Source organism: Lethenteron reissneri, chromosome 66 (assembly GCF_015708825.2).
Source record: "Lethenteron reissneri isolate LAM-NWPU_2019-01 chromosome 66, ASM1570882v1, whole genome shotgun sequence".
NCBI classification, from domain to species: Eukaryota; Metazoa; Chordata; class Hyperoartia; order Petromyzontiformes; family Petromyzontidae; genus Lethenteron; species Lethenteron reissneri.
In genome coordinates this window covers 7,819,895-7,844,304 of record NC_083844.1, presented here as the reverse complement: position 1 = coordinate 7,844,304, position 24,410 = coordinate 7,819,895, and the positions used below count along the sequence as shown (strand labels likewise).

The window sequence follows — 24,410 nt, the reverse complement described above, 5'->3', positions numbered from 1 at the left end:
GTTGTTATTCTGTCTCTCACTGTTCAAATAAACCTGCCATTAAAATTATAGACTGACAATTTCTTTGTCAGTGGACAAACGTACAAAATCAGGAGGGGATCAATTACTTTTTTCCCCTCACTGTATTTAGGGTGTGTAGGCATACATGCCTGCAAAATCAATGTCTTTTTTAGGGGGTGGAGTGACTTTTTTTTGGGGAGGGGGGGTTGACCATTTTTGTAAACCTGTTGGATCAACTTTTTACCCCCACATCTGCGGGGGGGGGGGGGGGTCCATTTTCTATAACTTTTTGATTTATGCCTTCTGAAAGGCTCTCATCATTTAGTTGACGGACAAACGAACAAATGGGACGCCGGGCTTTTATAATAGACAAGCTCTTTTGCCCGTCAAAAGACGAGTGTATATTGCAGTAAATGTGAAATACTCAATAGAAAAATAGTTCAGCTCATGATTATTAATGAGGGGGGGGGGGGGTTGCCCCATGTGGAGTGACGTCACCCGTTAATGGTTATTGTGGAGGGCTGCGGCATGTGGAGTGACATCACCCGCTCAGGATTATTGAGGGGAAGGGTGGGCATGTGGAGTGCGCGACCTTGTGCGTTAGTGTAAATTTCCACACAGGCATGAATATTAATGAAAGGGGGGGGCCTCTTTTGCAGTGACGTCACTCACTGTGCTGCGTATTAATTTTTTACCGTCACTTTCTGTAAAGAAAAGTCATATTTGAAGCGACTTTGCGTATTATTTAATTCAGCTCGACCTTCCTCTGCGTTAGTGTAAAAACCCACCCACTCATGAATATTAATGAGGCGGGGGGTGGGCCTCATGTGGAGTGACATCACGCGCGGGACACACTCACATTATTGGCTGATTACACTGGTCAACAAAAAATTGTTTTTCTGGCCTCGACTTTTGCAGCTGTTTTAGACTAATTTCAGGGTGCCGATTCCAAATCTGATCTCAGATTTGCTCTATCACATCTAATTTTATGCTATCGGCATACCCCATTTTCATTGATTTTACCCGAAATTAACTCTGTCACTTATGATTGCAAGTTGTTGCGAGTCAGTGACTGCTTTAGTGTTAAAATTTGGTGCTGTATTTTTAGGATAGTGTGTTTATAATATCATTTTATGTAGATATCCACATTTCGTTAATATTTTTCTTCTGCAGTTTTTATTGAAAATGCAATATTTGATTTGATAGACAAAAAGTGATGCCAGATTTGGAATCAGCACCCCAACATTACCTTAAAACCGTTGGAATACCTTATGCCAGGAAAAGTATGTTGACCAGTGTTATAGTAGTATTCAAGCAAACGCAAAGGGATAGAAGAGTGAGATAAAACACGTGTGCGCGCACGATCCAGCACTAGGTGGTACAAAGACTGAGTGGGGGGGGGGCTCGCTGCTGCGGCCGCTGTCACCACTGCCGCCCGCGACGCGCGTGTTGCCTCCTCACCCTCGGGTACTGTACTGTACGCGGGAACGTGGCGGAAAATTTCGGCTTCTGAAAAATCCCACGAACAAGGGTGTAAAATCGTCGAGCGCGGTGATCGGGCGTCTGCCCCTAACTTTGTAAATCGTTTGTGCCAAACGGATTCGCGATACACCGGGGACGACTCGTGCATGCTGATGGTGATTTTGGCCGTAACTTACATAACCATTTGCCGAACAAAAACATTATAATAAAGGTCGCCGCGCTCATTACACACTAAGCGCTTGTCACAAATGAACCACAACAATATATCACTGTTCTCGTCAAGGAACATAAACCAACATCACGCGAATTACGGTCATTCTCGCAGCAGAAGCGGTTTCGGGCTAACCGTCGAACAAAGACGGTCACTGCATCATGCACTTTCAGAAACGCTGTTTCTGCGGCCATCTGGAACGCTCTTCCTTCAGGTCGCCGCGCTCATTACACACAAAGCGTTTGCCACAAATTAACCACAATATATCACTGTTCTCGTCAAGGAGCATAAACCAACATCATACGAATTACGGTCATTCTCGCAGCAGCAGCGGTTTCGGGCTAACCGTCAAACAAAATGGTCACTGCATCATGCACTTTCAGAAGCGCTGTTTCTGCGGCCATCTGGAACGCTCTTCCTTCGGATATTAGGAAGCCACTGGGAGCTATGCACTTTTAAATCTACATTGAAAACGAATTTCTTTAGAACTACTTTGTGCGTTTATTGTCCTTCCCCCCCCACACCTCCGATTTGCGTGGTTGCCTACGTACGGTGCGAAAGGAGTTCAACGTACACACACGTACGTACGTTCGTGTACGTGACTTGGCGGGTGTTATGGAACTTTACGTGGCCGGTCTCATTCCACAGCTGTGGGGCAACGGCTGGAGAGGCCAAATTGTTTTTTTGTCACAACAAGTTCGCCACGCGAACGGGCGGTAAGAGGCGGACGCGTGCTGGCATGAAGATGCACGAACTCCGGCTCTATGCTGCTGTGGGATGCGAGCGACATTACCACCGCGTGTCAGCCCAACCAGCCAGCCGGCAAACTGTTTTTCAAATTTTGGGTTAAATATCGTATTTCAGCTCTCCGTGCCGGCATCATTTCTCGAACATGAGAGGCGAGGGACTTCTCCGAACCGCGAGCGCGCTTTCACTCTCGGGGCTTTTCCTCCGCGTGGCTCCTCCTGTGCGTTTTGAGCGCACCCGAGCGCTGGAATGCCTTCTCGCACAGGTCGCACTTGTAGGGCTTCTCGCCCGTGTGCACCATCATGTGGGCGCGAATCCCCCCGGCGCACGAGAACGCCTTCCCGCACGCGGCGCACTCATACGGCTTTTCGCCCGTATGGATCCTGTTGTGTATGCGTAGGGCCACCGGCTCTGCAAAGGCCCTGCCGCAAATGGCACATGCGTACGGCCTCTCGCCCGTATGCGTCCTCTTGTGCCCGAGGAGGACCCTGGCCTGCGCGAACGCCTTCCCGCACACATCGCACACATACGGCCTCTCGCCCGTGTGCCTCCTCCTATGTATCAGGAGGTACTGCGACCGGGCGAACGCCTTGCCGCACACCGAGCACTTGTAGGGCTTCTCGCTCGTGTGGACACTCTGGTGCCGGACGAGGGCGCCCGACTGCGAGAACGCCTCGCCGCACTCGGCGCACGCGAACGGCTTCTCCCGCGTGTGCGTCCGCTGGTGGCTGCGGAGGTGGTCCGAGCGGGAAAACTCCATGCTGCAGACGGTGCAGTGGTAGAGCTTCTTGCTGACGTGCGTGCTCCTGTGCGAGACGAAGCTCGTCGCCTTCGCGAACGTCGCGTTGCAGACGCCGCACCGGTAGGGCTCCTTGCTGGCGTGTGTCCTCTGGTGCTCGTCGAGGTCCTGCGACCGACTGAATGCCAGTTCGCAACCAGTGCACTTGTAGGGCTTCTCCTCGGAGTGCGCCGCCTGATGCTCACGGAAGACCTCGGCGTCTATAAAGACCTTGCCGCACTTCCCGCACTTGTCCGACGCGCGAGCGTCGTGCGTCGCCTGGTGCTCGATGAACACGTTCAGCTTGTCCGTGTTGAACGGGCAGTGGGGGCACCGGAACAGCGTGGGCTCGGTACACCCCCTGTGCCGCTTCATGTGGTCGTCTAGGGCGGGCAAGCTGACCACGAGCCACTTGCAGATAGGGCAGAAGATCTTCATCTTTGCTCCGTCCGTCCTATCAGCACTGGGACACGCAGGGCAAAGCACAAATAAGGAAATCAATTCTCTCCTCGTGTCTTCACGTCAACCCTTTTCCCATGTCCAAGGCGACTGCCAGTTCAGAATCAGAATCAATGTTTAATCTGATGAGCTATAAAGCTATTTTTTCACAGATGTCCAGTAGGAGCACGGGGTCAGAACTTAACAACAAACAATACACAAACACAATAGGAGTGCAAAGTGTAGAAAAGGTGGACAGCCAGATGTGTCCGCCTGATGATGCTCGTTGTTGTAATTACTGGCGAAACGGCACAGTACTCAGATTGTAAATCTTGTGGATTTGCTCTCCAACACACAACCGGTGGAGTACATTATACACTACACTATATACTGCAGACTATACACTACACACTATGCACGACACTATATACTGCACACTATACACTACACACTATACACTACACGCGATACACTATACACTACACACTATACACTACACGCTATACACTGCACATTATACACTATACACTACACGCTACACTATATACTACACTGTACACTACACACTATAATATACACTACACAATATACAGCACACACTATAGTTGTAAATATTGTAGATGTACTCTCCCAACATACAACTGGTGGTGTACTACGCTATACACTCCACTGTACACTCCAATATAGACTACACTACACACTACGCTGTACACTACACACTACGCTATACACTACACTGTACACTGCACTATATACTCCACTATACACTACGCTGTACACTACACTATACACTACGCTGTACACTACACTATACACTACGCTGTACACTAAACTATACACTACGCTGTACACTACACTACGCTACGCTGTACACTACACTGCTCTCCAACACATAACCGCTGTGGTGCTGTACTAGTAACGAATTGGCATGCTCTGTTTGTGTGACAAACCTTACTAATTGGCCGTGTCGGGTGGTGGCGGGTTTAACAACATAACAACATTTATATATTTACGCGATCTAACCCACAAACACATTCCTGTGGAGGGAGCTGGTGGTAGGAACGTTGGGTTGCTCGGTCAATGGCCAGGGTCAACGGCGGCGTGGTGTATTCCGCAAATATGGCCGACTGTGAGGGCGGGCACAAGCCGGCGTGAGTAGGTTAAACGTTGAGTTTTATAAGGGCACCACGGGGTGACCAGCCCCTCCCCACCCAGCCCCACCCCTCCCACCCCCCACCCAGCCCCACTCTCTCCACCCAGCCCCTCCCCACCCTCCCCACCCAGCCCCTGCCTCCCCACCAGCCCCTCCCTGCACGACGGACACAATAATCCCCTGTGGGCTGGTGTAACCAGGAGGTTCCTACCAGTATAACCCTCTATTCTGGACTCCTACTACGTATTAAACCAATTGTTGTTTGTCGAGAAACTCACTCTCCCATTTTTTTGGGGGGAAGTGGTTAGATTCGCGTAAATATGTTACATTGAACGTAAATAATATATTTGTTATATTAAGTATAATATTTTTTTATTATATTTTATTATAAACCAAATCTGGGGTTGTCCACTCACGCTCGCGTCTGCTTCCGCCTCCGATTCACAAACATCCGGGCGCGACGTCACTGTCGGAATGAGGGGTGACGTGACGTCACTGTCAGGATAGGGGAGAACGTGACGTCACTTGCAGGATAGGGAGGGACATGACGTCACGATCAGAATAGGAAGAGACGTGACGTCACGGGCACGTACAAGTTCAAGTTCATTTATTAGGTATAGCCCTGTGAGCCATTCAGCTCTTGAATCGGGTGCAACCGCAACAAACAAAAAACATGAACAAAAAACATCTTAAAGTGAATATGTGACTAAGTGCAAACAGAAAATTCAAGAAAAGACAGCAAAAATATTGCAGAAAAAACACCGTACACCAACGCTGTGTGCAAAAATCTCAGTGGGATGCAAGTCAAACAACAACAACCACAAGACAGCTTAGATTAAGGCCATCAGTCTAACTCTGTACTACAACAAACAAACATGGCTAAACCAATACACTTTTCGAAATCACCAAAATAAAGCCATGAAAGCAATGAAAAAGCAACCATAGGAACTGTGACGGAATTTTCACAATAAATGGCATAAACAACATCTACTACCAAAACCCTGCAGCCATAGCTGGCTGCATGAGTCACTCCACAACAGCAGGAGCATCAATCGGAGTATTGTAATTTTTCAATGCACCTTTAAGATCAGCACACTAAATCAAAACACAGGTCATACTTTGTAGCGATCATCCGGAGCGAAACATTTAATTTTAGGTCACTGAATAGCACTGGCAGCTAGGGGTGTACAACTCCTCTAGAGCAGTTTTGAGTGAAGATCTCATAGGTAGTGAAGTTCTGCTTGCGGCCTTACAAAGATAATGCAGTACTGTACGGACAGTACGATACATGTAGTACTGTGCATACAGTACGCACAGTACGATACATGTAGTACTGTACATACAGTACGCATAGTGTGGTACATGTAGTACTGTGCATACAGTACGCACAGTACGATACATGTACTGTACATACAGTACGATACATGTAGTACTGTACATACAGTACGCACAGTACGATACGTGTAGTAATGTACATACAGTCCGCGCAGTACGATACATGTAGTGCTGTGCGTACAGTACGATACATGTAGTACTGTACATACAGTACGCAGTGCTATACATGCGGTACTATCCACACCGTACAGTACTGTATAGTGCTGTGCGTAGTGCTGTACAGTACGTGCCGTGCTGTATATACAAGAGGCGACGTTTCGGGCAATGACCCTTCTTCATGGCACGTGATTCGAGGGGGCTGAGGTGGCTAGGAGATGTTGACTACCTCGCCTGGTGTGCAGGAGTGCGTGGGTTCGATCCCAGACCCTGACGATGCCTGCTGCTGCTGTGGAGAGGCTGGTGGAGTTCCCATAACTCAATTGAAAACTAATTTCTTTAGATCTGCTTCTTGTATGTGTTGTCCTTTCCCCCTGCACCTCCGATTATCACGGTGGGCTACGTACGGCGCGAAAGAAGTTCAACATACATACACTGGACTGTCCACTACACAATAATATACACTACAAAATAATATACACTACACAGAAAAAAAATCTAAATTTGAAAACTAATTTTCTGCCTAAAATATTACAAAATTCACTAACACATGGGATGGACTATTAATTTTTTTACAATGTCTCAGTGTATTGTATTACATTGCTCCGTTTTTTCTTTTTTACCTTTTCTTGTTTCATTGTATGTAATGGCAGAGATTATGGATTAATAAAATAAAACCATAACCACAATCATATTAACATAAATCTATGCATTGATTTATATGAAGTCCAGATATTGTGGCCAAGGTTTAGCAAATTGTTTTATTTACATAGCATAGCAATTATATTTTATAGCAATATATTAGGGGGGGGCATTTTGTGATAGGCAGGGTGGCTTCTAACGAGAGCTACCACATAGCTCAGTGGGGCCTTACCTGGTAACAAAAAATATATAGTTTAATATATGGGTCTCTGTGGGTCTCTGTGTATCTCTATGGGTCTCTGTGTATCTCTGTGGGTCTCTGTGGGTCTCTGTGCATCTCTGTGGGTTTCTGTGTATCTCTGTGGGTCTCTGTATCTCTATGGGTCTCTGTGTATCTCTGTGGGTCTCTGTGTATCTCTGTGGGTCTGTGTATCTCTATGGGTCTCTGTGTATCTCTGTGGGTCTCTGTATCTGTGGGTCTCTCTGTATCTCTATGTATCTCTATGTATCTCTGTGGGTCTGTGTATCTCTATGGGTATCTGTGTATCTCTATGGGTATCTGTGTATCTCTATGGGTCTCTATATCTCTGTGGGTCTATGTGTGCCAAGGTGTCCACTCCATCATTAGACCTCCTTTGCCAGTACCAAAATATAATAATAGGGCTTTTCCCCTTTTTTCTGGCAATAAAACTGAAACCTTTTTACGAGGAATCATGTGTGCATTAACCACAATACTTGTGGTCAAGATGCAAACAAAGAACACTCTGATAATAGATGCACACAGTGTTGGTGTACGGTGCTTTTTCTGCAATATTTCGCTGTCTTTTCTTGGATTTTCTGTTTGCACATAGTCACTTTGTTCATGTTTTTTTGTTTGTTGCAGTTGCACCCGATTCAAGAGCCGAATGGCTCACAGGGCTATACCTAATAAATGAACTTGAACTTTAACTTGATAGGTCCACACCAGAGAAACATTTTTGACGCGGAAGATCGCCCTGGCGGTTTGGGTCTTCCGCAAAGCTGCTCACGGTCCAACCTAAACCGCATCGTCCACTGCACAAGCCATGGCAAGCGGTCGATGTGGACGACACCAGACGATGCACAAATCCTCACACAGGTGTCTTCACATTTCATCGGCACCTCGACGTCGCTTGGAGTCACGCCGCAAGCCCCTTTGGACCCCATGCGCTTCATCTTCAACGTTGCGAAGTTCAAACCCCGATGAATCTTGGAGACCGGAATGGAGTTCAAAAGAACTCGCAATCAAACACCTTGTCGTGAAAGAAACCAACGCAGAAGATCCCCTGGGTTTGATCTTCCACCGTAGCTCATGGTCCACTCTCAAGCCGCATTCCACTGCAGAAACCGTGGCAGCAGCCGATGGGGATAACCTGATGCACAAATGAAAAATTAAAAACTCTCCAGTCTGTAGTGGTGCGACTGCGGTCAGGGGCCGTCCATAAATGACGTCACACACCTAGGGGGGGGGTCAGACATTTGTGACGAGGGGGGGGGGGTTTGAGAAATGTGACGTCACATCAAAATGCGCAACTTTAAATATAGACAACACGTTCTACTTAATTAAATAGACTTTTTAATAAATGTTTTCTCCTACAACATCAGAGTGCAGCAGCACAGTAAATACGCACTTCAATGACAATAGTTTTAAGCGATTTGAAGCATGTTTTATAATTTTTTTGGGGGGGGGGGTCAGAGCTTTGTGACGTCATATTTGAGAGGGGGTCTGACTTTTTGTGACGCCGTGTGACGATGGGGGGGGGGGGGTCAAAAATCGCTTGACGTCATTTATAGACGGCCCCAAACACGTAGTAGAGTGCACCATTCTACGTGCCATTCAACACAGGTAGGCTAACACCAGCTACACAACGAATAATGAATTAAAGTTTGTCCATTAAGTTGTATATGATATACAGTGTTACCTCGGTATACGTCGTTAATTCGTTCCAGAAGGTAGGACTTATACCGAAAATGACGTACACCAAACAAATTTTTCCCATAAGAAATAAAGGTAAAGTAAATAATCCGTTCCAGAGGAAAAGAATTGATATTTTACATGGCATATTATACATTAATGGGGTTGTATAAAATAATTTAGACACCAATTACTAAAATACGGAAGCCACATGACCGCACTGCTGCCAGCTGCGCTGGTCACGTGGCGTGCCTCAACCCCGTACGTCGCGTGCGCCTCGACCCAGGGCTCCACCCTCCATGGGGGCAGCCCCCCACGTCCCCCGCCCCTCTCCCCCACGTCCCCCACCCCTCTCCCCCAAGTCCCCCGCCACTCTCGATTTGTTTCAGTCGTGAACGGGGCATATGCGGGTACTGTACGCGGTAACTCATCCCGACCCATACAAGTTCTAGCAAGCGCGTCGTATCCCAAGCAAGGCGTCGTATCCCAAGCAAGACGTCGTATCCCAAGCAAGGTGGCGTATCCCAAGCAAGACGTCGTATCCCAAGCAAGACGTCGTATCCCAAGCAAGGCGTCGTATCCCAAGCAAGACGTCGTATCCCAAGCAAGACGTCGTATCCCAAGCAAGGTGTCGTATCCCAAGCAAGACGTCGTATCCCAAGCAAGACGTCGTATCCCAAGCAAAGGCGTCGTATCCCAAGCAAGGCGTCGTATCCCAAGCAAGACGTCGTATCCCAAGCAAGACGTCGTATCCCAAGCAAGACGTCGTATCCCAAGCAAGACGTCGTATCCCAAGCAAGACGTCGTATCCCAAGCAAGACGTCGTATCCCAAGCAAGTGCGTCGTATCCCAAGCAAGACGTCGATCCCAAGCAAGACGTCGTATCCCAAGCAAGACGTCGTATCCCAAGCAAGGTGTCGTATCCCAAGCAAGACGTCGTATCCCAAGCAAGACGTCGTATCCCAAGCAAAGGCGTCGTATCCCAAGCAAGGCGTCGTATCCCAAGCAAGACGTCGTATCCCAAGCAAGGTGTCGTATCCCAAGCAAGACGTCGTATCCCAAGCAAGACGTCGTATCCCAAGCAAGGTGTCGTATCCCAAGCAAGACGTCATATCCCAAGCAAGACGTCGTATCCCAAGCAAGGTGTCGTATCCCAAGCAAGACGTCGTATCCCAAGCAAAGGCGTCGTATCCCAAGCAAGGCGTCGTATCCCAAGCAAGACGTCGTATCCCAAGCAAGACGTCGTATCCCAAGCAAGACGTCGTATCCCAAGCAAGATGTCGTATCCCAAGCAAGACGTCGTATCCCAAGCAAGACGTCGTATCCCAAGCAAGTGCGTCGTATCCCAAGCAAGACGTCGTATCCCAAGCAAGACGTCGTATCCCAAGCAAGGTGTCGTATCCCAAGCAAGACGTCGTATCCCAAGCAAGACGTCGTATCCCAAGCAAGGTGTCGTATCCCAAGCAAGACGTCGTATCCCAAGCAAGACGTCGTATCCCAAGCAAAGGCGTCGTATCCCAAGCAAGGCGTCGTATCCCAAGCAAGACGTCGTATCCCAAGCAAGACGTCGTATCCCAAGCAAGACGTCGTATCCCAAGCAAGACGTCGTATCCCAAGCAAGACGTCGTATCCCAAGCAAGTGCGTCGTATCCCAAGCAAGACGTCGATCCCAAGCAAGACGTCGTATCCCAAGCAAGACGTCGATCCCAAGCAAGACGTCGTATCCCAAGCAAGACGTCGTATCCCAAGCAAGACGTCGTATCCCAAGCAAGACGTCGTATCCCAAGCAAGACGTCGTATCCCAAGCAAGACGTCGTATCCCAAGCAAGACGTCGTATCCCAAGCAAGACGTCGTATCCCAAGACATTTTTCTCTCTCGAAAAAAAACACGTGTACCAAATTCGACGTATTCCAAAGCGGTCGTATACCGAGGTTCCACTGTACTATATATATACACACTTAGCTCTGCATAACTCACGGGTACTCTGTGGCTCTTGGCAGAGGTCGCAACCGGGTACCCGATACCCGTACCCTACCTGATATCCGGCTACCCATACCCGGCCGTGTACGGGTAGCCGTTTGCGACCCTGGTGTGGCCGGGTATGGGTAGACTGTGAGTCACTGGTAACTGTTTGTCACTCATTTCCCAACGTCTTGTCTCTTCTCACAATTCAAGTTCCTAGAATCAACCAACCCACGCCTGCAATATGGCTTCATCCCAGAGGTCGCAATCAGGTACCCGATACCCGTACCCTACCCGTACCCGACCGGGTACGGGTAGGGTACGGGTACGGCCGGGTACGGGTACCCGTTTGCGACCCTGGTGCGGCCGGGTACGGGTAAGGAATCAAAACCCGTTTGCGACCTCTGGCTCTTGGTCTGTTACATGTTGGCCACCGCTGCTCTAGACAAGCGATTGCGGACATATTTGGTGAAAAAAGCCATTCTGCGTTCCAAAAACTGCCGCTGTCAAAGCATGGAACGCCTCTGTTCATACTCGCCTTTGTACTTCCTCTGCATAGCCATAATGATCAAATGCGAATGTAGAACTGCATTGCGGAAAGAACAAATACTGGCTTTCTTTGAAAGAGCTGTATTTTACAGGTCAACCCTACAGACTACTAGCATTGAATGGGTGCGAGGTCAATCCTACAGACCACGAGCATTGAATGGGTGCGAGGTCAATCCTACAAACCACGAGCGTTGAATGGGTGCGAGGTCAACCCTACAGACCACGAGCATTGAATGGGTGCGAGGTCAACCCTACAGACCACGAGCATTTAATAGGCGCGAGGTCAATCCTACAGACCACGAGTATTGAATGGGTGCGAGGTCAACCCTACAGACCACGAGCATTGAATGGGTGTGAGGTCAACCCTAACAGACTACGCGCATTTAATAGGTGCAAGGTCAACCCTAACAGACTACGATTATTTAATAGGTGCAAGGTCAACCCTAACAGACTACGAGCATTGAATAGGTGCAAGGTAAACCCTACACATCACCAGTATTGAATGGGTGCGTGGTCAATCCTACACATCACCAGCATTGAATGGGTGCGAGGTCAATCCTACACATCACCAGCATTGAATGGGTGCGAGGTCAATCCTACACATCACCAGTATTGAATGGGTGTAATCCCCAAAAAATGAACCGTTCCACCCCAACTCTATACGAGTTCTGCCCAGGCCTATGTGTTGCCTCTGGCGGCCTAAGCCTGCCCGCGGGCATCTGCCCGTCGCAAGGCTCCACCGACTCTGCCAGGGCCTTTTGTCGCCTCTAGCAGTCCACCCCTGCCTCTGAGCCATCTGTGTTTGCCCGCCACAGTACCCCCCCCCCGCCTGCAAGTGTAGTTCTGACAAGCCTGCTAAACGGGGACCCCTCCACAGCCGGTTTTCATTTTGACGATGGACACTGCCATCATCGGAACGGAATCGTAAGGAAAAATAATCCAATGAGCGATGAAGCTCTTTTTCACATATACAACTAGTACTATTTTTTTTATTTTACCAGAGGTAAGGCCCACTGCACGAAATAGCTCTTTTTCAGAAGCAACCTATCACAAACTAGGTTGTGCGGGGGCGCCAACCACAGCCTGTAGCGTCCCCGAACAGCCACAGCGTACGGCGGCCCCAAACAACCACAGCCTGCGGAGCCCCCCAACAACCACAGCGTACAGCGGTCCCAAACAACCACAGCCTGCGGAGCCCCCCAACAACCACAGCCTGCGGAGCCCCCCCAATAACCACAGCCTGCGGCGGCCCCCAACAGACTGGTCAAGTAAATCCTTACGATCCACTCGCACAGCGTCCGGTGGGCCTTCATCCAGCAGTGGATTTAAGCACCAAAAAAACTCGAGTACTAATGTAATGGACAGAGCACGGCTCTCCCTCAGGGCAGCAGTGGACGGAGCATGGCTCTCCCTCAGGGCATCAGCGGAGCAAGCACGGCTCTCCCTCAGGGCAGCAGTGGAGAGCACAGGGGTCCCTCAGGGCAACAGTGGACAGAGCACGGCTCTGCCTCACTCTCACCCGTCTCCTCTGAGCTGCATGCGATTGTGTGTGAGTGTGAGTGAGCTGTGTGTATGAGTGAGCCGTGTGTGAGTGGATCGACCGTCAGCTTTCTGTGGCTACATCTCCAGCGCTGTGGCCGTCATGTTGCTGCTTCTCGGGCCTCCGAAGTGCGGGGCGCACCACAACACGAAGTGGGCAGCTCGCGGTCATGTGACGCACTTCAACCAATCCGGGGGGGCGCGGTCACGTGACGCACTTCAACCAATCCGTGGCGCGTTAATCACATAATGAAATAAATAATGACAGAAGGACAGATCTGGGCTATTATATACGTGTATGATCGCTCAACGAAGTGGCTTATCATTATGTGGAAATGTACAGCAGCCAAATACTCTCAACGCGCGATGTCGATGCTAAATATGGAGGGAAAAACCGGAGGACCAGGAGAAAAAATCGACGCACCAACAGGGAGAACATGCAAACTCCAAATATACAGCAAGCGTCAAGGTCGAGATCAAATCCACGGCCTGTATACCAGGCAATGTAGTTAACATCTCATAGCCACCGTGGTTTACACCCAAACTCCCGAACGCCTCCCACCGTGGTGGCTAAACCATCTTCTACAATTTACGTATTCGCCATTAAGAGACATCCAAAACAAAGTCAAAGACCCCCCGTATAGCCTTAATAGACAATTGGGGCAAGTGCTGTTAGCAAGAAGCACCTATGAAGGCCGGAACAGTACGAATTTGGGGGTGGGTGGCCAGCACCACGCCTCGACCACCTTTGTCTCCCCAGCGGCGATGTTTACTACTACACACTCATTGGCGGCCGAGTCGACCTAGGAGAGGCCCAGGACCGGTTCAGATAATCGCTGTCACTGGTGGCGGTGGTGATGGTCGTGAGTGGGAATTTGAACTCGGGGTCTCTGTGCTGGTACTTAATTTTGAGCTTTCGTGACTGCAGGAATTACTCTTTGGTTCTTTCGGTAAAGTCACGTATGCTAAGTATGCTTGTATTTAATTTATTATTTTCTCTTTATACGTGACTTTACCGAAAGAACCAAAGAGTAATCTCTGCTGGGTTCATAGCGCAGCGCACTCAACGCTGCGCTACCGCTCCACACAACAACAGCAGCCATTCGCCACTAAGTGGCAGTGACGTCACCACGGTGCTTGTGCCAGGCTAGGTGCACTTTGAGGCCACGTGAAGTGTGGAAGTCTCTCGCTGCTGGCAGGTCACAGGACCCAGGTGGGTTTACTGCTGTGCCAGGCTAGGTGCAGATGCACCAACCGTGCTCCCCACTGTACCACCTTGCTGCGCTTTACCCACCTGGCACTCTGCACCAGGTACTAATTTGAGGCCGAGTCGACCTAGGGGAAGCCCAGGACTCTTTCAGGTAATCATCACCGATGTTGGCCGTGAGCGGGAATCGGATTCGTAGCACTTTGCGCTAACCGCTGCACTGCCGCTCACTATTAGACCCACGTTCTTGAGCTCCAGGCTGCTAACCGAAGGTCTGGTTCCAACTCTCACTTATCCCTTCTGTACAGAGAGTAATATACAACTTTTCCGAACCAAGTTCCCTGACCTTCTTGACCCCATCATCGTCTGCGGTGAACACCACTTCATACTCTTTAGTTCTTTCGGTAAAGTCACGTAGGTAGAAAAATAATAGATCACGACGTTTCGATCGCAACACAAGCAATCGTCATCAGGTGGGACAACCACAGCAAGAAAAAACTGATGACGATTGCTTGCGTTGCGATCGAAACGTCGTGATCTATTATTTTTCTACCTACGTGACTTTACCGAAAGAACCAAAAAGTATGGATTCCTGCAGTTTTGAAAGATTCAAATCAAGATTGAACCACTTCATACGTTTTCCAGATTGCCAAGTTCAATCCCTGCTTTGTTTTAACAGATACTGCGTCTTCTTATTCTTTCTTCTCGTCGCACGGTCCCTGATGTAGATGCAGAAGAACAACTACAATTTCACATTCGGATGGTCAAGACCGATAACGGTCAGGAGCAGCGGAGTGTGTCGCCATGATGTGTCCTTCGTATTTGTGGATCGAGGCATTGCGTCGTTGTTATACGTTGTACGGTCCTTTCCTGGATGACCAGTCACAGACTGGAGAGTTTCTAATTTCACATTTGTGCATCAGGTATCCGCATCTGTTGCTGCCGTGGTTTGTGCAATGGATGCGGTTTAGGGTGGACCATGAGCTTCGTGGAAGATCAAACCCCAGGGATCTTCTGCATTGGGTCTTTCACAAGGTGTTTGCGAGTTCTTTTGAACTCCATTCCGCTCTCCAAGCTTCATCGGGGGTTGAATCGCATTGAAGGTTAAGCGCATGGGTCAAAAAGGGCTTATGGCGTGACTTCAAGCGACGACGCAAAAAGTAATTGAGGTCCCGATGAATGGGAAGATACTGCGTGAACATTGTATACTTGTATCTGTACTTAAATTGTATTTCTTGATGCATATAGCGACTCATCTTGTTCGTTACCATGATTCTCATTCTATGTCTCTCTGACTATATATTCCTTCAGCCTTATCCCTCGTTTTTGTGATTATCACTTCGCTATTAGGTTCTGCGGCCATCTGGAATGCTCTTCCGATATTAAGAAGCCACTGGAGCTGTGTACTTTTAGTTTGTCGTCCTTCCCCCGCACCTCCCATGAGCACGGTTGGCTATACACGGTGCGAAAGAAGTTCAACATATGTACTCAACAGTATTGCTTAGCCGGTCCCATTTGCTTTCACGTCAAATGTTTGTCTCCCGGTCAAATATTGCGCGTCAGAGGTTACTTTTCGACATGTTATAGATCGTCGTTTGGGTTGGTTTACATCAGGGCCTCCGGATCGCGAGTGCTTTTGAAAGAGGCATTTTCACCCCTTTAGGCCTTTTCCTCCGCGTGGCTCCTCCTGTGCTTATTGAGCGCCCCCGAGCGCTGGAACCCCTTCCCGCACAGGTCGCACTTGTACGGCTTCTCGCCCGTGTGGACCATGGTGTGCGTGCGAAGGGCTCCCGTGCACGAGAACGCCTTCCCGCACACAGCGCACACGCACGGCCTCTCGCCCGTGTGGACCCTGTTGTGTACGCGCAGGGCCACCGGCTCGGCGAAGGCCTTGCCGCACACGCCGCACGCGTGCGGCCTCTCACCCGTGTGCGTCCTCTGGTGGCTGCGCAGGTGATCCGACCGGCCGAACGCCCTCTCACACACGGTGCACTTGTACGGCTTCTCCTCCGCGTGGGTCCTCGTGTGCACGAGGAGGGCCCACGACCGCGCGAACGCCTTTCCGCACTCGACGCACTTGTACGGCCTCTCGCCCGTGTGGATCCTCTTGTGCCCCAGGAGGGCGCCCGATTGCGAGAACGCCTCGCCGCACTCGGCGCACTTGTACGGCTTCTCGCCCGTGTGCGTCCGCTGGTGGCTGCGCAGGTAGTCCGAGCGGGAAAACTCCATGCCGCAGACGGTGCAGTGGTAGAGCTTCTCCCCCGTGTGGATCCTCTTGTGCGACAGGAGGCTCGCGGACCAGGCGAACGTCACGCCGCACTCGTCGCACCGGTAGGGCTTCTCGCCCGCGTGGCCCCTCTTGTGCGTGAGGAGGCTCGCCGACCACGCGAACGTTACGCCGCACTCGTCGCACCGGTAGGGCTTCTCCCCCGTGTGGGTCCTCTGGTGGCTGCGGAGGCAATCCAGCCGGGTGAACTCCGTCCCGCAAACGCCGCACCGGTACGGCGCCCCGCCGTGGATCCTCTGGTGCACGCGAAGATCTTCCGCCCGGCCGAACGCCTCTCCGCACGCGGCGCACTTGTGGGGCTTCTCCTCGTCGTGCATCGCCCGGTGCTCGCGGAAGACATCTGCGTCGACGAACACCTTGCCGCACTCGGCGCACTTGTGGGACTCCCCCGCGTCATGCGTCGCCTGGTGGGCGATCAGGACGTTGAGATTGTCCGTGCTGTACGGGCAGTGGGGGCACCGGTACATCACGGGCTCGATCCGGCCCTTGTGGCGCTTCATGTGGTCCTCCAGGGCGGGCAGGCTGACCACCACCCAGTTGCAGACTGGGCAGCAGATCCGCTTCACTTCCTCTCCTTCTTCTTTCATTTTTCCCTCGACGCCAGGGCACAAAGGGACAGTCAATCCACTTCAATTCTTCGCGCAGAGTACCGCCGATAGCTACGAAGCCTAGAGGAGAAAACACGGACGCTTCCTATAACATACCATGCAGCAATACCGGAGAGTTTCGGCGCAGGGCACACAGTGACGCACACGGAGGGAGCGAGAGTTGATGCCTTGTCAATCCGCCGCTGTTATGTGTGCGTGCTGAACTTCTTTTGCACCGTATGTAGCCCACCGTACTAAATCGGAGGTGCCGGGGGAAGGACAACAAGCTAATAACAATCAGTTCGAGAGAAATGAATTCTCAATGTAGCGTAGTGGTGGTGTATATTGGTGAAGTGTGTATTTGTGTAGTGTGTAGTAGTGTCGTGTATAGTCGTGTAGTGGTGTAGTGTATAGTAGTGTAGTGTATAGTGGTGTAGTGTATAGTAGTGTAGTGTATAGTGGTGTAGTGGGTAGTAGTGTCGTGTATAGTGGTGTAGTGTGTAGTGGTGGTGTGTAGTGGTGTAGTGTATAGTGGTGTATAGTGGTGTGGTGTACAGTAGTGTACTGTATCGTAGTGTAATGTATATAAGTGTATAGTATTGTATTGCATAATAGTGTAGTGTATAGTGTAGTGTATATTATTGTGTAGTGTATATTATTGTGTAGTGGACAGTCCAATGTATGTATGTTGAACTTCTTTCGCGCCGTACGTAGCCCACCGTGATAATCGGAACAGGGGTGAAGGACAACAAATACAAAAATCAGTTCTAAAGAAATTAGTTTTCAATTGAGGTGTGGGAACTCCACCAACTTATCCACAACAGCAGCAGGCATCGTCAGCATTGGGTTCGAGCCCACGACCTCCTGCACACCAGGCGAGGTAGTCAACATCTCCTAGCCACCGTGATTATGAGAGACGCAGACTCCAAATATACAGCAGCAGGCGTCGGGGTTGGTGATCGAACCCACGACCTCCTGTAGACCAGGCGAGGTAGTTAACATCTCATAGCCACCGTGATGATAATGAGAGAGACGCAGACTCCAAATATGCAGCAGTAGTAGGCGTCATCAGGGTCGGGATCGAATCCACGATCTCCTGTATACCAGGCGAGGTAGTCAACATCTCCTGGCCACCGTGATGATGATGATGAGAGGGAGACGCAGACTCCAAATCTACAGCAGCAGCAGGCATCGTCAGGGTCTGGGATCGAACCCACGACCTCCTGTAGACAAGGCGAGGTAGTTAACATCTCCTAGCCACCGTGATGATGATGAGAGAGACGCAGACTCCAAATATACAGCAGCAGCAGGCGTCGTCAGGGTCTGGGATCGAACCCACGACCTCCTGCACACCAGGCGAGGTAGTCAACATCTCCTAGCCACCGTGACAATGATGAGAGAAAGAAACGCAGACTCCAAATATACAGCAGCAGCAGGCATCGTCAGGATCAGGATCGAACCCACGACCTCCTGCACACCAGGCGAGGTAGTTAACATCTCATAGCCACCGTGATGATGATGAGAGAGACGCAGACTCCAAATATACAGCAGCAGCAGGCGTCGTCAGGGTCTGGGATCGAACCCACGACCTCCTGTAGAAAAGGCGAGGTAGTCAACATCTCCTAGCCACCGTGATGATGAGAGAGAGAAACGCAGACTCCAAATCTACAGCAGCAGCAGGCATCGTCAGGGTCCGGGTTCGAACCCACGACCTCCTGTAGACCAGGCGAGGTAGTTAACATCTCATAGCCACCGTGATGATGAGAGAGAGAAACGCAGACTCCAAATATACAGCAGCAACAGGCATCGTCAGGGTCAGGATCGAACCCACGACCTCCTGCACACCAAGCGAGGTAGTTAACATCTCCTAACCACCGTGATGATGATGAGAGAGAGAAACGCAAACTCCAAATATACAGCAGCAGCAGGCATCGTCAGGATCCGGGTTCGAACCCACGACCTCCTGTAGACCAGGCGAGGTAGTTAACATCTCATAGCCACCGTGATGATGAGAGAGAGAAACGCAGACTCCAAATATACAGCAGCAGCAGGCATCGTCAGGATCCGGGTTCGAACCCACGACCTCCTGCACACCAGGCGAGGTAGTCAACATCTCCTAGTCACCGTGATGATGAGGAGGAGAGGTGGTTCCTCACCACCGCTCACCGCAGCGAGCCTTGCGGGTGACGTCACTCATTTGCACCCCCACCGAGTGCGTGACGTCATCGCATCCGACTATGACTGGATGACGTCACTCCTTTGCAGCCCCACCGCGCGCGTGACGTCATCGCGCCCGAAGATGGCTGGGTGACGTCGCGCGCGGGAGGGGTGCGGGGCGGGGGGAGGTTTCAGGGGTTGTGGTTAACAAGGGGTTGACGTTGTCGCTCGCGCGTGCGTGCGTGACGTCATGTTACCACTCCCCGAGGGGGGGGCGTGGACGACTTGAGTGACGTCACGCACGGACGAGGCTGAGTGACGTCACGCACGGAGACAGAGAGTCGAGGTCTCCGTGTTTCTGTGGTGTGAAGTTGGGAGAGACAAAGGCGGCCGGGCGTGGTGCTGGATACCGACCCCCTTCATAGGTACTGCTACTCGCTACTAACAGCAGCACTTGCGACTGCAGCCTGTGTGAGGCTACCTGGGGCATCTTTATCTTTGTGTGCGGGCTTGCTCCTGTGGGGAGCGGTGGTGCAGCGGTTAGCGCTACGAACCCGGCGACCCGAGTTCGATTCCCGCTCACGGCCAACACCGCCAGTGACGATTATCTGAACCGGTCCTGGTTCTCCCCTAGGTCGACTCAGCCTCAAATGTGTGCCTGGTGCTGTGTGTGTGGTAAACATCGCCACTGGGGGAGAGACAAAGGCGGCCGGGCGTGGTGCTGGCCACCCACCCCCTCGTGTGCCGCTCTGGCCTTCCGTAGGTGCTCGCTAACAGCACTTGTCCCTACAGTCTGGTAAGGCTACACGGGGGATATTTAAAATTTTCGACACTTCACGTGACGGCCTCAAAGTGCACCTAGCCTGGCACAGGCGCCGTGGTGACGTCACCGCCACTTCGTGGCGAATGGCGGTTGTTGTTGTTGTGTCTGCGCCGGTTTACAACTTGCAGGCCGGCCATGCCCACGATCCATCGTGGGTTTAACCTGTCGTCTGAGTCGCAGTGTGAGGAGCTCACAAATCCTTGAAGGATCGGGACAGGGTCCCTATCATCGGCGAGCTCCTCCAAGGCTGCTTTGGCTGGGCCATGTAGCCCGCATGCCCAGCCACGGCATTGATCGAGGGGGGCTAAACGGGCGCGGCACGGGCTGGAGATGAGATGGCGCTGATGCGGTACGGGAGGATGTGGAGCTGAGTGGACTTGACGATGACTGGTACCAGCGGTGTCAAGATCGGCCTCTGTGGAGGAGGAGGCTCGTGAAGGACGCTGCTACTGGGCAGTTGGAGGCAGTCGCCCTCCAGCAACAACGTAACGCAGAGGAGCGACGCTCAAAACAACGAGCAGAGCGCTGGGCTACTAAGAGCATCAAGTTTGCACAGTAGGGGGCACAGGTGGTGCATCTGCCAGTCATCTCTGTCAGAATCAGAATCTTTATTGGACTGCAGGAGGAATCCGATGAGCTATTAATCTCTTTTCTACAGATGTCCAGTATAGGCATGGGGAGTCAGTGATTTTCAACGGCAAACACACGATACACACAAACACACTATACACAAAAACACGATACACACAAACACGATACACACAAACACGATACACACAAACAAACGATAGGAGTGCAAAATAGAACAAAAGGTAGGAAAGTTGCAAAATGGAAATTCATTGTTTAAGTTCGATTTATCAAGATTGGGCAAGGCAGCAAGAATAACAACAGAACAAGTAGCCAACCGCGCTAATCGGAGGTGCGGGGGAAGGACAACAAATTAAACACAACAACAAGCAGCAGTTCTAAAGAAATTAGTTTGTCAATCTAGAATCTAGATGATGATTTAAAAGTGCATCGTAGCTCCCAATGGCTTCCTGATACCGGAGAGGAAGAGCGTTCCAGACGTCCGCCACAAGCAGCAGCATCTGAAAGCGCCACGCGACGCAGCGACGACCACTGCCTTTGTTCTACAGTTAGCAACCGGTGTCCGTGGTTTCAATCTTCACGCCTTGTTTGCGATACTTCACAGGGGTGGGGCAAGGGAGATTCATTTTCCTTCGTGTGCCTCACTCTTTGCCCCAGTCCCAGGACGGGAACGGTGAATGAGGGAGGAGAGATCAAGATCTACTGCCCGATCTGCAACTGGGTGGTGATCAGCCTGCCCGCCCTGGAGGACCACATGAAGCGGCACAGGGGCCTGACCGAGTCCGTGCTATACCAGTGCCCCCACTGCCCGTACAGCACGGACGAAGCGGCCACGCTGATCAGCCACCAGAGGAGCCACGCCGACGAGAAGCCCTACAAGTGCTGGGTGTGCGGTGAAGTTTTCGCAAATTCGGGAGACTTCTGCTCCCATCAGAGCGTGCACATGAGGCCCTTCGCGTGCCCCACGAGCGGGAAGGCCTCCTCCGCGTCGGGGAGCCTCCGGGCGCGCCGGCAGGCCGGCGTGGGTTCAAGCGTGTCGACGTCGCCGGCCCGTCCCCCCTTCCTCAGCCACTGCACCCGCGGGATGGTAGGGGGCGTGACTGCCACTGGGCAGGTCATGTCGAGCCTCGGGGGCGAGAGTCCCGCGGCGATCCCCTCGGTGACCCCCTCGGCATCGCTAACATCAGAACACAGAGAGACCCTCAGCTTCGAGACATGGCCGGGGGTGAAGATGGAATGCGACGGTGAAGAACCTTCCACCACACTGCGGATCGTGAAGCGGGAGCACGGAGGGATCGCCAGCTCTGAGATGTGGCCAGCGGTGGAGGTAGAATGTGGGGGGGAGGATTCTTCCTTTAAGTGCTCGGTGTGCAATGAAGTTTTCGTGAATTCGAGAGACTTATGCTTCCATCAGAGCGTGCACATGAAGCAGGCGCGAAGCGGGAAGGCATTCACCCCATCACCAGGAGACATCTCACCGGACGAGAGGAACCACGCGGGTGAGAGGCCCTACTGCTGCAACGTCTGCGGGGAGGACTTCACTCAGTCACACCACCTCCTCAACCACCAGAGGATCCACACAAGCAAGAAGCCATACGCGTGCACCGTGTGCGGCAAGACGTTCGCTCACTCGGCCGTCTTCCTCGCCCACAAGCGGGTCCACACGGGCCAAAAGCCGTACAGGTGTGCCACGTGTGGCAAAGCATTCAAGCAGTCGGGGACGCTCTTCAACCACGAGAAGACCCACGCGGAAGAGAAGCCCTACGGGTGCGCGGCATGCGGGAAGCGATTCGCGCAGTCGAAGGGCCTCGTCAGACACGCGAGGACCCACACGGGCGAGAGGCCTCACAGGTGCGCCACGTGCGGCAAGTCCTTCGCCCAGTCGGACACCTTGCGCATCCACAAGCGCACCCACACGGGCGAGAGGCCGTACGCGTGTGACGTGTGCGGCAGCTCGTTCACGCACGTGGGCACCCTCCACGTGCACAAGAGGACGCACACGGGCGGGAGGCCCTCCGCATGCCCCACGCGCGGGAAGGCCTCCTCCGGGTCGGGGAGCCTCCGGGCGCAGCGGCAAGCCCGCGTGGGCTCGAGCGCATCGACGGCGCCGGCCCATCCCCCCCTCCTCCGCCGCTGCACCGGCGGGAGGGCCAGGCTCCACGAGGGCGTGACTGCCGCTGGGCAGGTCGTGGCGAGCCTCGGGGGCGAGGGTCCCGCGGGGACACTCTCGGCGACCCTCTCGGCGACCCCCTCGGCGACCCCTTGGGCATCGCGAACATCAGAACACGGAGAGACTCTCAGCTTCGATACATGGCCGGGGGTGAAGATGGAATGTGACGGTGAAGATCCTTCCACCACCCTGCCGATCGTGAAGCGGGAGCACGGAGGGATCGCCAGCTCTGAGACGTGGCAAGGAGTGAAGGTAGAATGTGGGGGGGAGGATTCTTCCTTTAAGTGCTCGGTGTGTGATGAAGTTTTCCTGAATTCGAGAGACTTATGCTTCCATCAGAGCGTGCACATGAAGCAGGCGCCACGCGGGAAGGCATTCGCCCCACCGCCAGGAGACGTCTCACCAGACGAGAGGAACCACGCGGGCGAGAGGCCCTACTGCTTCAATGTCTGCGGGGAGGACTTCACTCAGTCGCACCACCTCCTCAACCACCAGAGGATCCACACAAGCAAGAAGCCGTACGCGTGCACTGTGTGCGGCAAGACGTTCGCTCACTCGGCCGTTTTCGTCGCCCACAAGCGGGTCCACACGGGCAAAAAGCCGTACAGGTGCGCCACATGTGGCAAGGCATTCAAGCAGTCGGGGACGCTCTTCAACCACGAGAAGACCCACGCGGAAGAGAAGCCTTATGGGTGCACGGTGTGTGGGAAGCGATTCGCCCAGTCGAAGGGCCTCGTCATACACACGAGGACCCACACGGGCGAGAAGCCCTACAAGTGCTCCACGTGCGGCAAGTCCTTTGCCCAGTCGGGCACTCTGGGCATCCACAAGCGCACCCACACGGGCGAGAAGCCGTACGCGTGTGACGTGTGCGGCAGCTCGTTCACGCACTTGGGCACCCTCCACGTGCACAAGAGGACGCACGCAGGTGGGAAGGCTTCCTCTGGGTCGGCGAGCCTCCGGGCGCGCCGGCAGGCCCGCACGGGCTCGAGCGCGTCGACGCCGCCGGCCCGTCCCCCCCTCCTCCGCCGCAGCGCCCGCAAGAGTGCCGGGCTCCACGAGGGCGTGACTGCCGCTGGGCAGGTCGTGGCGAGCCTCGGGGGCAAGGGTCCCGCAACGACCCCCTGGGCGATCCCCTCAGTGACCCCCTTAGCGACCCCTTCGGCATCGCTAACATCAGAACACGGAGAGACCCTCAGCTTCGAGACTTGGCCGGGGGTGAAGGTGGAATGCGACGGTGAAGATCCTTCCACCTCCCTGCCGATCGTGAAGCGGGAGCGCGAAGGGATCACCAGCTCCAAGACATGGACAGGGGTGAAGGTAGAATGTGGTGGGGAAGATTTTTCAGTTCCCCTCTCGATTGTGAAGCAGGAACGGGAAGAAAGCCCCGGCTGTGAGACGCGGCTGGAGTGAAGGTGGCACACTGGAGGCCGAGTCTCTGTTTTAGGAATGGATGTTGAGGTCTACGTGGGAAGAGTGAAGGAGGAGGCTCCAAGCAAGCATGTCGAGTGAGAGCGAGTCCTCGAATGGGACCTTTGTTAATTTGGTGGCTCTGGTGGAGGATGTGGGCTAAGCAGAGTGGGCAAGCCTCATGGAGCAGAGATTAAACACTCGAGAAGCTCATTGTTGTATATATTCCTTTTCCAAAAACATATTAAGAGTGAT

The 24,410-nt window shown here is 52.4% G+C and overlaps 2 protein-coding genes across 2 annotated transcripts; one reads left to right on the top strand and one right to left on the bottom strand.

The window, feature by feature from the left end:
- Positions 1–556: 556 nt before the first annotated feature.
- LOC133359868 (zinc finger protein 883-like) lies at positions 557–18,913 on the bottom strand. The gene is made up of 2 exons (XM_061578431.1): positions 15,799–18,913; positions 557–3,140 (listed from the first exon to the last, which is right to left on the bottom strand). Exons 1-2 carry the CDS (start codon positions 17,005–17,007, stop codon positions 2,625–2,627), a joined length of 1,725 nt encoding a protein of 574 aa, XP_061434415.1. The 5' UTR covers positions 17,008–18,913; the 3' UTR covers positions 557–2,624.
- Positions 18,914–19,471: 558 nt separating this feature from the next.
- On the top strand, positions 19,472–24,163 carry LOC133359836 (zinc finger protein 271-like). Its single transcript, XM_061578382.1, has 2 exons — positions 19,472–19,589; positions 21,233–24,163. The coding sequence occupies exon 2, from the start codon at positions 21,330–21,332 to the stop codon at positions 24,156–24,158; it is 2,829 nt and encodes a 942-aa protein (XP_061434366.1). The 5' UTR covers positions 19,472–19,589; positions 21,233–21,329; the 3' UTR covers positions 24,159–24,163.
- Positions 24,164–24,410: the final 247 nt, after the last annotated feature.

Coding starts and splice junctions, on each gene's coding strand:
- LOC133359836 (XM_061578382.1), top strand. CDS start 21,330: ATGAAGCGGCACAGGGGCCTGACCGAGTCCGTGCTATACCAGTGCCCC.
- LOC133359868 (XM_061578431.1), bottom strand. CDS start 17,007: ATGAAAGAAGAAGGAGAGGAAGTGAAGCGGATCTGCTGCCCAGTCTGC. Junction 3,141..15,798: donor GGAGCCACGCGGAGGAAAAG/GCCTAAAGGGGT, acceptor ACGCGGGAGAAG/CCGTTCGCGTGCGCCGAGTG.